The 14,014-nt window shown below is 41.7% G+C and overlaps 1 protein-coding gene across 16 annotated transcripts in view; it reads right to left on the bottom strand.

Annotated features, from left to right (window-relative positions):
• Positions 1 to 2,428: 2,428 nt before the first annotated feature.
• The window catches only part of LOC129731736 (atrial natriuretic peptide receptor 1), a 52,722-nt gene continuing 41,136 nt past the window's right edge, over positions 2,429 to 14,014 (bottom strand). For 13 of the 16 annotated variants that reach the window (XM_055691972.1, XM_055691965.1, XM_055691968.1 and 10 more), the window contains 9 exons: positions 5,315 to 5,435; positions 5,104 to 5,219; positions 4,948 to 5,026; positions 4,660 to 4,780; positions 4,075 to 4,597; positions 3,691 to 4,033; positions 3,019 to 3,632; positions 2,812 to 2,959; positions 2,429 to 2,747 (listed from right to left, as the gene is read on the bottom strand). In XM_055691972.1, coding sequence (XP_055547947.1) covers positions 2,675 to 2,747; positions 2,812 to 2,959; positions 3,019 to 3,632; positions 3,691 to 4,033; positions 4,075 to 4,597; positions 4,660 to 4,780; positions 4,948 to 5,026; positions 5,104 to 5,219; positions 5,315 to 5,435 — 2,138 coding nt within the window. In that variant the 3' untranslated portion in view covers positions 2,429 to 2,674. The remainder of the gene's footprint in view (positions 2,748 to 2,811; positions 2,960 to 3,018; positions 3,633 to 3,690; positions 4,034 to 4,074; positions 4,598 to 4,659; positions 4,781 to 4,947; positions 5,027 to 5,103; positions 5,220 to 5,314; positions 5,436 to 14,014) is intronic. The other 3 variants (XM_055691977.1, XM_055691978.1, XM_055691979.1) reach the window with 3 other exon arrangements.

Genomic DNA, 14,014 nt, shown 5'->3' with positions numbered 1-14,014 from the left:
GCTTTCAACCAATCCGAGGGCAATTCTAAAATGTTTTTTCCAACGCCACCTCTGATTTAGCGGCTCTAACTGCTTGATGTATCCCTACGCTCTAAAGTGTCACAGCCGTAGCCTAGCGCGGTACTTCTCATCCATCGCTCGCTGGTACTCAGCGTCAAACCGCTCGCTGGGGGTGGTTGTTACAGCTGAATTAAATACGTACGTCCCCACTTTCTGTTCATGTCCCCTCCAGCTTGCCCATCGATCCGCTCTACAGCCTCTGCAGCCACTCTTCCAGTTGATAACCACTGGATGTTCAATGATATCTTCCTCGTGGTCTTCGATTTCAATACGTTGGATAACCGGGCGTGAATCTTGGTGATCCGAGTCAACGTTTGGTCCCTTAAACGACCTTACGTTTGCCACCTAATTTGAGTGCATCCGGGTGTGTTTACGAATATTCCAGCGTGCGAAATAAGTGCTACAGATAGACATGCCTTTGTCTGCAGCGAAATTGATAAATTTCAGGTCATTATCGTTCGCAGTAGAGTGGAAGCTTTCCTTACCAATTTGGTCAGTATGAGACCAAAGTTTCCACCGAGGGACACGTGTCCAGCCATTTACGAACCCAGAATTATTGAATTTGTTCCCATCACATAATCCACCCAACGAGATTTAATTGCCATAGCGGTAGAAATCCCAACGATCAATGGTTAATAGAAGTTAGTCGTTGTCTTCGCATATTTCACGAGGAGGTGTACGAAATATCACTATTCAAAGTTCCTATGCTTGTGCGGTTTTGCTGATACAACAACAATACCCTGAATACCCTACTAACTAACAACGAACCAGCTTTCACCAACGCTACTTGATAAGAGTCCATATATCTCACTGCCTTAATAGCGAAGAAAGGCAGAAATTGACATTTCTCTGTTAGACCAAAGGAATCCGGGGGATCCGAGGAACACCCTTGGAACTCTTTTAAGTGTATTAAGTATATGGATAACTCGAGGATTTTCTGCCATAAAAATATACGAACTGCGGTTAAACTACCTAGATATCGCAACAAGTGACCTACATCACAGGATCACGGGAGCTTTTACAGCAAGCTTTTCGTTAATGAAATTACCAGCCTGCTGTTATGTGCCCTGGTGGAACGAACTACTCAGCAACCTTTGTCGGGGAGCTAGACGCCTCTTCTATAGAGAATCCTCCACAAAATATAACGCTGAGCTACGCAAAGTCAAAAGAAGATCCAGATTTCGACTCTGCGGCGGCATTGAGACTCTGTCTGAGGCAACGTGGCTGCAAATAGTTATGCCAAAAATCGTACGAATGATCTTGAGCAAAAAGGCCAAGAAGATGGTAGTCTGACTATCGGATTCCATACGTTAAAAAATATAGTGTTTTTGTTCTTATCAAGCCGTTGAAACCACGTAAATCGTAGGTTCAATGTGTCACTAATGTATACTAAGAGATCAATCAGATGAGTCCTATGTAATAACGAAAACACTCTAGGTCCTATGTAACAAAACCATCAATTAAAACTAGAAAAAAAGGTTCAAAATGTTGAAAAGCGCTAACAACGTTCTTTCACTGCAGATCATTAAAGTGATTGAGTCTTTTTTCTGTTGAAATTAAATTCATTGGCGCCATTTTTCTCATAGAGCCTATTGAAATTTTAGCTAACTTTTCACAGGTAATGGAGGCGGATTCAATTAACATTTTAACATTACGATGATATGTATGAATAGATATTCATTCAGAAATAAATTTCTGCAAAAATCTTTTTTGAGAGTACGAGTTTCAACCGTAGCGAATTATAAAAATAAATAGAGCCCTGATATCAAATTGCCACTACTGCGATAATCTGCAAGTTCTTACAGAGCATTTCTCATTGGTTTCAGCAGATGAAAATACGTAATAAATTGAAAAAAAAAAAAACGCTCACTGCAAGAGACTTTTTTGCTTGATTCATCTGGAATTGAATGTAACAAAATAAGTGAGATAAGATAAGTGAGGATGAACAAAAAGCAAACCCTGCTGTGTCTGCAGATTTGATTATATTCAGACTTTCATTTAGATTCATATTATTTGCAGTTCCTTTTTACTTCTCTCATTGAACTTATATTTCTGAGCAAGTTTGTGAAAACAAAAGTTGGATTGTACGAGGCCTAATGAATATTGATTGAAATTAGTATAAATTTAATTAATTTTGAAACCTGGATGACAAATGAGTCTTAATTATAAAGCATACTTCCTATCGAAGTACTGCTAACCAACAACCTTAACGCTTACGAGATATTTTCCAGCAATGCCATCGTCTCAAAGTTTTATACCAGTATAAATGACAATTTGAACTTCAGGCTAGATTAATTTATTTGCAAAATAATCGTAATGATATACTTTTGTGCGAAATTAAATCAAAACACAAGAAACATCTGCCGTTTAACATACTTATCACAATCAGTCCATTTATTGAACACCTTGAATATATAATTGTGCATTACAGCGTCCATATTATTGACTAGATAGTATATAGTGAAACATCTTTTTAAATTTGGTACGTATATCATTCAAAACCAAATTGACATACAATTTCTAGGGAACATTTCATAAAAATTATGTAGATAAATAAATCTCCTTTTTTAATTGGCTAGACTTTGCAGTGATGATTAGTACTGATTGATTACTGTTACTTTCCGATTCCAGGGAATAGTATAGGAAACGGCACTTCACTTTCGTGAACCTTCATCGGTGTCGGTGGCCTTAAAATGACAATTCAAAATATCAGTGTGGTATCTCACTAAACAAGACATAAATCGATTTCACCTTAAATCCGGTTCCGAACACTCTACCAACCAAAAAGTCGTAACAATTCCTTTGCCTTTCAATTCTACCTCCCCTCGTAGCTCCAGCCGAAACGTGCCGAATTTATCTAGAATATGTTTAGCTGCTTCAGAAACATGTATTTTTAAGGCTGTAAATTAGAAAAATAAATCAGTTGTTCAATATCAGTATGTTTAGGGCGATAGTCACGGTGTCCAGTCGATTCCATCCTTGAAGCAGTATTAACAGTATCACCGAACAAACAGTAATGCGGCATTTTCTGTCCAACCACTCCGGCACAAACCGGTCCCGAGTGAATTCCTATTCTAATCTTCAGTTGCTGGTCTGGTTTGTGCTTTATGGTGAAAGACTTAACGGCATCTAGGACAGCTAGCGACATCAAACCGATTTCCCGCGCATGGTCGTGACCATTTCGTTCTGGAAGACCCGAGACCACCATGTACGCATCCCCAATGGTTTCCACCTTGTACACGTCGTAGAAACCAATGATCCTGTCGAAAGTACTGTAGAGATCGTTTAAAAAATCGACAACTTCCATTGGACGACTTTGGGCACAGAGTGCCGTAAAACCAACGATGTCGCTGAAATAGATGGTAACGCACTCGAACTGCTCCGGCTGAACCATTTCTCCGGCTAGAAGTTGTTGCGCTACTGGTCTTGGGAGAACCTGGTATAGTAGTTCTTCCGTTCTTCGCTTTTCCATGCTGAGTTGCTCGGTTTTCTCTTCTACTAAGCTCTCTAAATTGTTCGCATACTGTTCCATTCGGCGCAACAAATCGTCCATAAGATTCTCGCAGAAACCTCTACAAGTATTCATTCTATAGATGCTAAAATAATAAATTACTCGATTCATGTTCATACTTCATTATTAGTTTCACTGCAGCTCGGATCTGTACGAAAGTAGGTCGATCATCGGGACTATCGGACCAGCATTTCTCCATTAAATCTAGTAAATCTGGAGGACAATCGCGTTGACCTACAAAGGGACGAAAAGGTGGATCTTCATGACCAACGACCCTTTCTACGATATGTTGCGGATCCATGAATTGTCGTGCCGTCTCGTAAGGTCCTCCTCGTACTACAATCTCTTCCAAAATGACAGCAAACGAATAGACATCTCCTTTCTGAGTCGCAGGTGTACCAGGGATGACAGTGGCTGGGAGCAATTCGGGAGCCACCCACAGCAGCTCTGGAAAAATATACTCTTATCAAACAATTAGATTGGACCTAGACAAACCTAATTACTGTTGTAATAATTCTGGTCCTGCATAAGTTCTGACGGAGTGGTCAGAGTGCGTAATCCAAAATCGGAAATCTTCAACACAAATCGTCCATCAATCAAACAATTGCAGGATCTAAGTTTTCCGTGCACTCCCACGTCGCTGTTATGCAGATAAGCCATACCTTTAACAACATCGTGGATCAGAGACATTCGGAAGTTCCAGTCTAGCTGAATAGCTTCATTCTCCAAAACATCCTTTAGACTACCCTTCGGACAGTACTCAGTCAGGATGAGAATTGTCGGTCGTGGAAGATCGATGCATGCCCCAACGAATCGAACCGTGTTTTCGTGACTTACGTCCCGTGCTTGTTTAATCTCCCACAGCAATGTAGAAGTGATATAAACCTTTTTCTTCGCCACTTTCTTGATGGCTACCCGTTCCCCTTTATAAATACCAATTGTAGTGAAAAGTTGCGCTGGTGGCTGTGAATTTCCGCTGGCAATCGAAGCACGACCGGAGCTACCAAATTGCTGTAAAGAAAAGTTCTGATCGTTAAGTGGGTGAGTGTTTGCTCAAGTGGCGAGGAAATTTAATTTGATTTACGCACCTCATAATTCAACTTCTGCAATCCTGTTTTACTGCCAAACAGTTTTCCAACTTCCAGAAGCACTTCGTCCGGCCGAACCCTCCATGACATGTTATTCAGCTCATTGTTCAGCTTCATCTGCCTGTTGAATTTATTTACTTAGCAGGTGTGTCAATAAAAATAACATTTCCTCTCAAAGTAGTTTATGAATGATTAAACTAATTTAAGCGGTTCTATTTATGAATTACTCAGCAATAAGAGTTTGTAGATTGGAACTTAATTAAAGAACGAAAGTCCGATTTCGCTTACTTGCACAGGATATATGTTACAGCTGCAGCAAAAGTAGAAATTATACCGAAGCCAATAACTCCATATAAAAAAATCATTTCTGTGAAAAAGAAAAAATAAATAAAATACGTCAGTAAAAAGCGTAGCTTTCTGATCGGAAACCCGCAATTAAATTACCGTTTCCCTGACACGAGGGAGACGTTCCCAGAAAGCCACACTTGGGAACATCTGGCGGTGGCCCCTCTCGTCCTCCAGGCCAGTGGATTCGTTTACCCCATACCGGGCTATATTCGCTGCGTCGGCGAAAAGTAATGAGGAAAACGATAAAATCGGTACTAATTCACTGTCGAACCCTTTCGCTGCGAAACACAACTTGGAGGCCCCTTACCTGCTGCGTCCATAATAATGTGCCACCACTTCAAACCTGCCGGTAATTGGATCCAGATCGAGAATGGAATAATCAGCGTCACGATCTCCGTTATCATCGATTCGTACAGTGCCGGTGATACCTGTGGACAACAACCGAAGAAATGTGTGAAATTTTTGTAGGCAAAAGAAATTAACGAAATCAACAAAAAATGGTAAGTTTTTTTCCAATAGGTTAGTTTTCAATAAATTGTGGTTCGGTCGGTTTCCATTAATTTTGATAACCACTATGCCGCTAGATATTAGAGAATATTTCAAGAGCTGATAGAAGTCTATCCTTGATCACAAGAACTCTGCTACACATATGCCCTAACGTTATTCTACTCAGAGTTATTCAACGTTAGAGTTTTTTGAATACTCTTTTTAAAGTATGTCACTTAGAACAAGTTTATTGTTTCTATTTGAAAGCTGCTAAATTTTCCTGGTAGAAAAAGTTAATGAGAAAGCAAACTTTTCATCTAAAATGTTCAAAACTGACTGCATATCTTTTATTCGAAGATTGTAATCTGCCGGGTTGTAATTACAGCCATGCGTGGAAAGTTACTTCGATTTAAGTACTACTGTAAGAGTGTGTACTCAACATGACAACTGCTTACCACTGTTGTCGTTCACTTAAATTTGTTCAGTTTCGTTCGTTTTCTGTCTGTGAACGAAATAAATGCGTGTAGTAATTTTATGGATAAATAGGATGAAATTTCCTCTAGCTGTCGGAAACCGGTGCTTAATTCGACTTCTAGGTGAGTTTGTTTTAATCAACGGAGGCAGCCACTGCGTGATTTTTTAGTTTAGCCTCGATCACGATAACCGACACACGACGCATTTATGTGCGCGTTTTTGAACAGTTCTATTTTTACAGTTTGTTTTGTGTAGAAGCGAAGTTTTTTCCGCTTTTTGTGTAAGTCCAACGAATGTTGTCCCGTTGGCCCGTGAATTGAGTGTTATCGTTGATTTAGCTCGCCGTTTAGCCGAGTTATTGGCTATCCCCGGCAAAATACCAAGAAGCAGGTAAAAACCGCTCTGCCAAGGACCATTGAACGTCCCGATCTGGATAAAATTATCGCAGGCAACGAAGAGGAAAACTGGAATAAAACCGATGAGTTTTAGTTTGTTTCCTTTGTCTTTCTTTCTTGGGGTTTTTACAAAGACCCGAAAGTACGCTAGAGGTACTCTGCCGCCCTGTAATATATGATTATGGGGGTTCAATAATAATCTTGAGTTGCATCTGTGCAGCTTCCCGCATCACCTTACCAGTGTTCTTCAATTTCCTCTTGATTATTACCCAGTCATTAGGGTCAGACCCATTAGGGTCTATACGTATTGAGGATTAATGGCAGATTTTTCAGATACAGTCTTATCAATATGTATGCGCCGACAAACGATTCTGCGAGCCAATTTAGAAAACTTATGGAGAGTATCCACAACATGACATGAAGATCGTCATCGGAGGTATTATTGGTTACCCAAGCAACAATTGAAACATAATAAAAAAATAAATTGTGATCATTTGTTGCACTAATGAAATTCCGAGGTTTTAAGAAACATTTTTTGTTACTACGATGAAATTGTAAAGAAACAAGCAACAACTAAAGTTGCATCGCTGCTTCAAAAATCTTCACACCAACAACGTAATTCGCGAGATTAGATTTGTTGTTGAAACGTATAAACGGCATTTGAAAACCTAACCTTCACTGAATAGATCTAGTGGGTGAAGCATATAGGTTGCCAACGTGATGCTTGCGAGATACAAAAAACAAACACACAAAAATACTTCTAAAAGTTGCTGTCATGTTCTGAAGCCATGTAACAGCAACTTTTGCCTTATATTTGTTTTTGATATGAGGTTATTTACTGCATTGTAACTCTTTGGTGCTTGGACTAGAAGTCGTCCAAAAAGTATGGGTCTCTAAGCGATATGATAAATTGCTTTGAATTTCATTATCACGCTAAGGTACTGATGAATTGAAGAAGCAAAATTAAAAACTAGTAATGACGATTGCATTGGCATGATAAGGGAAGCAATATTTAAAACCGAGCCATGAACTTGTAACGCAGCATTTACCATGTTGTTATAAAATTCCATGCATAAGTTCATACACATTGCGGTTTCATTCTTGAAACTTGTGTTGAAACAACGAAAATGTTGCAATTGGCTCCACCTCCTGCGCTTTTTTTGTCATTGTATATGAAACTGAGATGTAACTGCAACTTAATTTCGCATAAGAATTTGTTGCTGTGATGCACAAAGTTCATTAACGAAACAAATTTTGCTGCTTGGGTATTGTTAGAGATTGCCTTCACTTTACCATCGACGACAATGGCCTGAGGCTAGTAAACTTTAGTACCTGTTTCGCACTTTTGAATATTTGGAAACACACCTTGAGACATCCCAATTGAGAGGCTTGATCCCAGATTGAACACATGATGATTGACGGCCAGCACTTTTCAGACAACATCGATGCATGCAAGCGTTGCGGTGGTGCAGGCCTAAAGCGAAGAATTGCGTGGAGCAGGCCTTAAATCCGTTAAGGAGGGGAACATTGGTAAAATGCCCCAGGTCTTCCGACACGAGGGGCCCCCTAGTCCTATGCCAGACGTGAAGACAGAGTAAAACCTTCATTTTTTCTCATCACATTCCTTCCAGCGTAGCATTAAGGCACTTCAAAATTTAAAATTTTCTTACCTCCAATTTTTTAAGAAAAGAGGGCCTCACGAGAATATCTGCCCCGGGATCTCCAGCCCCTAAATCCGGCCATGGCGTGGAGTCTCTCAAGTGCATGGTATGTTCCGGAAAACGGGACGCCAAACTCTTTATGGCAGGCCTAAGGTACCTAGCCGGTAAGCCGGCTGCGAAACCACGGGCGTAAGGATGACGCAGCCTGAACCGTTGCTACGCAACCCAGCAGCTGCTATACCAAGCAGTTACTGAGTTGTTGTCGGACATCACCATCGTATCGAACCCCTACTACATCCCTCCCGGAAACGGTAGCTAGGCTGCGGATAAGTCCATATGCGCCATGCACATATGGACAACGAGCAGGTTCCCAGTTCAGGATGTTGTTTTAACCTCAAAAGAAGGGTACGCGATTTCCAACTGTTCTAACTGTTCTACTGTAGTTGCTGGTCCTTCTTTCGCCATGTTAGTCTTTCGAAAGGTTCACCCAGATGGTCGACCTGTTATTCATAAAGCTATCGGGTCTAACGCCGTTGGCGGTGGCGGGCGACTTTAACGCTTGGGCTGTTGAGCGTGAAAGTCGCTCTACGAACCAGAGGGGTCATAGCTCAACCTAGATCTGGCCAACGTTGGAACCAAATGTACATACAGCAGAAATGGTGCGGAACCGATCATCGACGTGACGTTCTCCAGCCCAGGATTTATCACGAACTGGAGGGTAGATGATGGCTATACCAACAGCGAACATCAGTCGGTTTGCTATAATTTGGACAACAACACAAGGCATAAAGCGACGGGTAAAGCCAACACTCCACCGTCCGCGAGTGGAAGACATTGCATTTCGATGTGGAAGTATTTGAAGAGAAAATAAAAAGAGAGCTCAGTGGTGGGCAGTTGGCTCCGTCGGACTGCTGACCAACTAGTTGCCATACTATCACGAGCGTGCGAAGCCAGCACGCCTGAGATTCGCCAACCGAGGAACGAGAAGTCACCGGTTTACTAGTAGACTGACGCGATAGCGGACCTTCGCAGTTGGTTTCACCGTGAAAGACTAAGAATAACAGCGTGCGCGAAAAGACGAACAGTGAATTGAGCGCCGCGCACCATTCGGCCCTACAAGATCGGTGCTAAAGAGTGCAATTAAGGCCTGCTTCGTTGCTAGTGGTGATACCAATCCGTGGGGTGACACCTACAGGATCGTGTTGGCGCTTATAGAGCGATCACCAGCGATGCTGGAGCGTATCAGCGAACTACTCTTTCCACGCCGTGAGCCAAGTTCTTGGCAATGGATAGTTAGCCAACCTGCCGAACATCCAATTCGTGAGCGACGACAGCCGTGTCGAGGTAGAGGAGGAGGTATGGGTTACGAATGAGGAACTCATCGGGATTGCCAACTTCCTAGAGGCGAGCGATGCACCGGGACCGGATGGAATTCCTACCTGGCAATCAGGCTGGCGATAAAAATGGGCCCCGGGCTGTTCCAGGCAGTCATGCAGAAGTGCCGAGATGACTGCCTCTTCTTAGAGAAGTGAAGGTGGCACACCCAACACGAACGGGGAACATTTTGTTACTTTGGTGCAACTTTTTATAACTTATTGTGTATTAGACCGTGCGTTATACACAACGAGTAATAACCAAAAAGTAACAAAAATTATGACAGCCACACGCTTGTATGTGTTTCTGCAGGATACAGCCAAGAATCGCAATGCATGTGTTAGCAAAACTTCACTCGTTGCATTTGTCTTGATGCAACGATCAGGTTCATTTCTGTCCCCTTATTCACACATAATAAAAATTTCCCCCGTTAACCTCAAATGTCTAATTAGAAACACCGCTGTTTTGTTCCCCAGTGTTTACTCGAAATGAAAATATGCAATACCGTGAGCCCAGAAATGCGGATGTTGTTCGGGATGGACACGAGTTTTGTATCTTCAAATAGGTCCAAATGAGTTTTTATGAAGCACACTCATTGTGTGTTTTAGATAGCTTGCACAAAGGCAAATGTTTGTGTTTTTCTCTGACGCAGTAATGTGATTCCAAGACGCATTTCAAGTCTTTGAAATCATCAACGTTTGCATACTGTATGACGGAAAAAATGCTGCTTGGCAACTCTTGTCATATTACTTCTTTATTTCGTATGCGTACAACAAACTAATACACGCACATCAGATGAATTGGAGATAGAAGAAACAGCTTGAGTTGCGATGACGGTTTGTCTTACCGTGAGTTAATGTACAGCTCTAAGTAGTGCTGTACATTAACCTGCGGCAGGGGGAGTCCCCCTCACAGCGCATGTACAACATATGCGACGGTGTTGTTTCTTGACTAGAGATGGAAAGGGAGCATTTTTCGACAGTGAAAATTTTGCATGTGGTTGAACCGTCCAATTAGATAGTCGTATTCCCGTAACACGTGCTAAATATGTGATAGTATGTGTTGTTACTTGATTATTGCTTTTTAAGTAACAGATTTGTTACTTAAAGAGTCATTTCACGTTATTGCTAATTAAGTAATACGGAAAACTTTGCGTGCAGAGATTGGTCTTATTGCCGAAGGCTGCGAAACCACCACGGGATCCATCGGCATATAGGCTTATCTGCCTGGTAGATACTGCGGGCAAGGTGCTTGAAAGGATTATTCTCAATAGATTAGTGGAGTTCACGGAGGGTGTAAACGGTCTGGTAAGCAACCATCATACGACGCAATTTATGTCTTGTCCGACATGATGCCTATCAGCATCACCATTAAGGAGGACAGAGAGTGTTTCGATCAACGTGACACAAGCGGCGGTCCCAATGGCAGCGTGAATGGTCCAATTCCACGAAGAATAGTTGGACACACCGACGTATTCCGGAGGTATCCGGTTGGGCCGGGAGGTATCATGGCGAAGTGAACTTTCACCTGACACAGATCTTTTCAGGCCATGATTGCTTCAGGCAAGATATGCATAGGTTTGGACATGCTGGATCTATCATGTGTCCCAAGTGCGTGGATGCGAAAGAGAGTGCTGAGCACGTCTTCTTCGAACGGGTCAGACACTACTCCGAACAACCTACTCTGGAGGGTATGCGATAACCCGGACATCTATAGCACGGTTTGTGCAGCCGCCTCTCAGATTGTCCTGCAACGTGTGTGGCAGATCAAACAACAACACACCAGTGGTAGCTAATTGCCAGTCTCCAGCTAGTTAGCTGGAATGCTATAAGAGTAAAGAGGGTGCATCAAGGACAAAAGCCACTCCCCAACGTAATACTTTACCGTCGTCTCGGGAAGATTGGGCCGGGAGACTGGAGGGGTTTTAATGGATCCGGAATAGGCCGAGTAGGTGCCTCTGAGTTCTCTACTCAGGTGTCTGTTTGCAGATGTCCACGCCACCTTCCAAAAGAAAAGACATCATCGATGTGTAGTCTTCTCGGAGGCCAAACGTCTATTCATCATTATCTTGAAGTATCATCAGATGTATGCCTGAAAAGCACTGGGTACTGAGATGCCACTGCGACAGTCTTACTGATTGTCTTTTGTGGCTGGCCCCGAAGTATATAGGCAAAATTCACGCTACCCGGAACACATAAGATTCGCATGGATTCCCTAGGATTCCTCCCATTGGAATCGTGAAGCGTCTTCGATAAGAAATCCTGAAAAAAGAATCCTCGAGTATGCCCTATATATAGGGCTAGGATTCCTGAATGAGAATCGTGTAATGAGAATCCTTCAGATTCCCTAGGATTCCTCACATTGGAATCGTGAATCGTCTTTGATAAGGAATCCTGAAAAGAAATCCTCAAGACTGCCCTGTCTATGGGGTTAGGATTCTTGATTGAGAATCGTGTAATGAGAATCCATCGGATTCCCTAGGATTCCTCACATTGAAATCGTGAAGCATCCTTGACGAGGAATTCTGAAAAAGGAATCCTCAGGAATTCCCTCTCTATGGGGCTAGGATTCTTGAAGGAGAATCGTGTTAGGAGAATTCTTAGGATACGGAACCTTTCACTTCAACCGTTATGTGCTCGACGGGGTTCTTGGGTACCCCAAAATAAAGTTCTTGTAACTTTCGCAATTTTCATTCGATACTTGATACTTGATTTGATACTTGTAGCAACAAAAGATTCAGTAACTCATTTACTTTCAAATCAGCGTTAGCAGTGCCTCGTAAACAAATCTCTCATAGCCGGATATCCGGTTTGTCAATGATATATTCCTAAACTGGGGAGTTATATGTATATTTGAACAGAATCTTACAATTAATGGTTCAAAGTTCTTAAATTACTTCCACAGGCCATTTGCTAGCTTTTGAGTGTTTAAGTAATATGACTTTAAAATGGTCTTTTCGGAATAGATTCCAGAGGGGCTTCTATTGCCGATAGAAACCATTGAATAAATCAAGGTTGAATACCATCCAAGATGAGTATTTTTAGGACCGGGATGATGCTCCGAGGCCGAAAAACGACCTCGGACGCTATTTTGATTTCCTTAATGGTGACTTCCGGTGTCTGAAAAATAACAAAATCTGGCCGAATACCTCCCGAAATGAGTATTTCCGGATGCGTAATGATGCCCAGAGACCGGAAATCAATTTCAGACGCCATTTTGAATTCAATATAGTGACTTCCGGTTTCTGGAAAAAGGCGCAAAATGGCCGAATATCACCCGACATGGCTATTTCCGGAGTCGGGATGATAGCCAGAGACCGGAAAAGACCCAGACGCCATTTTGAATTCCAAAATTTCGTCTGGAATCTATTTCCGGTCTCTGGGCATCATTCCGATTCTGGAAATACTCATATTGGGAGGTATTCGGCCAGATATTTATATTTCCCAGAGTCTGGAAGTCACCTTTACAGAATTCAAAATGGCGTCTGAGGTCGTTTTCCGGTCTAGGGGCATCATCCCGGTTCCGAATACAGGTCGAACTCGATTACCGGAGACTCGATTATCCGGAATTGGATTATCCGGAATTTTAGACTCGATTATCCGGAATTTTATTTTTTTGGTGTCCGTTTTCAATTTTTATTCCGAAATTTCGCCTTTACCATCCCTTCTGGCATATTTGTTACCGTTTGAGTCACTTCCGGCATGTTTGGGACAAGTTCGAATTGAGTGGAAATACTCAATGTCCAATTTATTTTTTTTACTTTTTAAGATTTTACCTCCTTTCGCCTCAGAAGTAAATTCTGGTGACGCCACTGCATCATACAAGTAAAATAAAGAAAAGAACTATTTATTTCATGTTCGTTAATCGCAAAATTTCAGTATTTTTTGTGTGATTCGATTATCCGGAAAACTCGATTATCCGGAGTGAAATTTTTTTTGATGTTCCGGATAATCGAGTCCGACCTGTATACCAATATTGGATGGTATTTAACCTTGTTTTATTTAATTGTTTCTATGGCCACCAGGAGCCACTGTGGAATCAATTCCGAAAGGACCATTTCGAGGGCATATCACCAAAATACCCAAAACCATACAAAAGGCCTGTTAAAGTAATTTTATGTATCTTGAACCAATAATTGTTAGATTTTGTCCAAATATTCATGAAATTCCTCAGTTTTCGGAATATCGTATTCTCGGGAATGAAAGAATTCTTGGGCGCCGCTGACCCTAATTTCAAGTAGATAGGTTACTGGATCTTTCAGTGCCATCGAAATCAAATAAAAATCACAACAGATATAAGAATATCGAGCACAAAACGGTTAAAGTTAAAGGTTTCGATTTTCACTCAAAAATCCCAGTCCCATATACAAGGCATTCTTGAGGATTCTTTCGTCAGGATATTTTATTGCGGACGCTTTACGATTCCAATGTGAGGAATCCTAGGGAATCTATGCGAAAAAGGGCGCCAATCATCGTATGGAAAAAAGTGACCAGAAAATTAAAAAAAAACCTACACAAAATGTTCACCTGCTCGAAAAAACACCCTGTACAAAATTCCAGCTCAATCGGACTTAAAATGGGGTGGCGCAAAGCGATTGAAGTTTGGCTTTTTTGAAAA

This window comes from Wyeomyia smithii, chromosome 3 (genome assembly GCF_029784165.1).
Source record: "Wyeomyia smithii strain HCP4-BCI-WySm-NY-G18 chromosome 3, ASM2978416v1, whole genome shotgun sequence".
Lineage (NCBI taxonomy): Eukaryota > Metazoa > Arthropoda > Insecta > Diptera > Culicidae > Wyeomyia > Wyeomyia smithii.
Note: the sequence above shows the minus strand (reverse complement) of the source record. Positions and strands in the feature narration are given on the sequence as shown.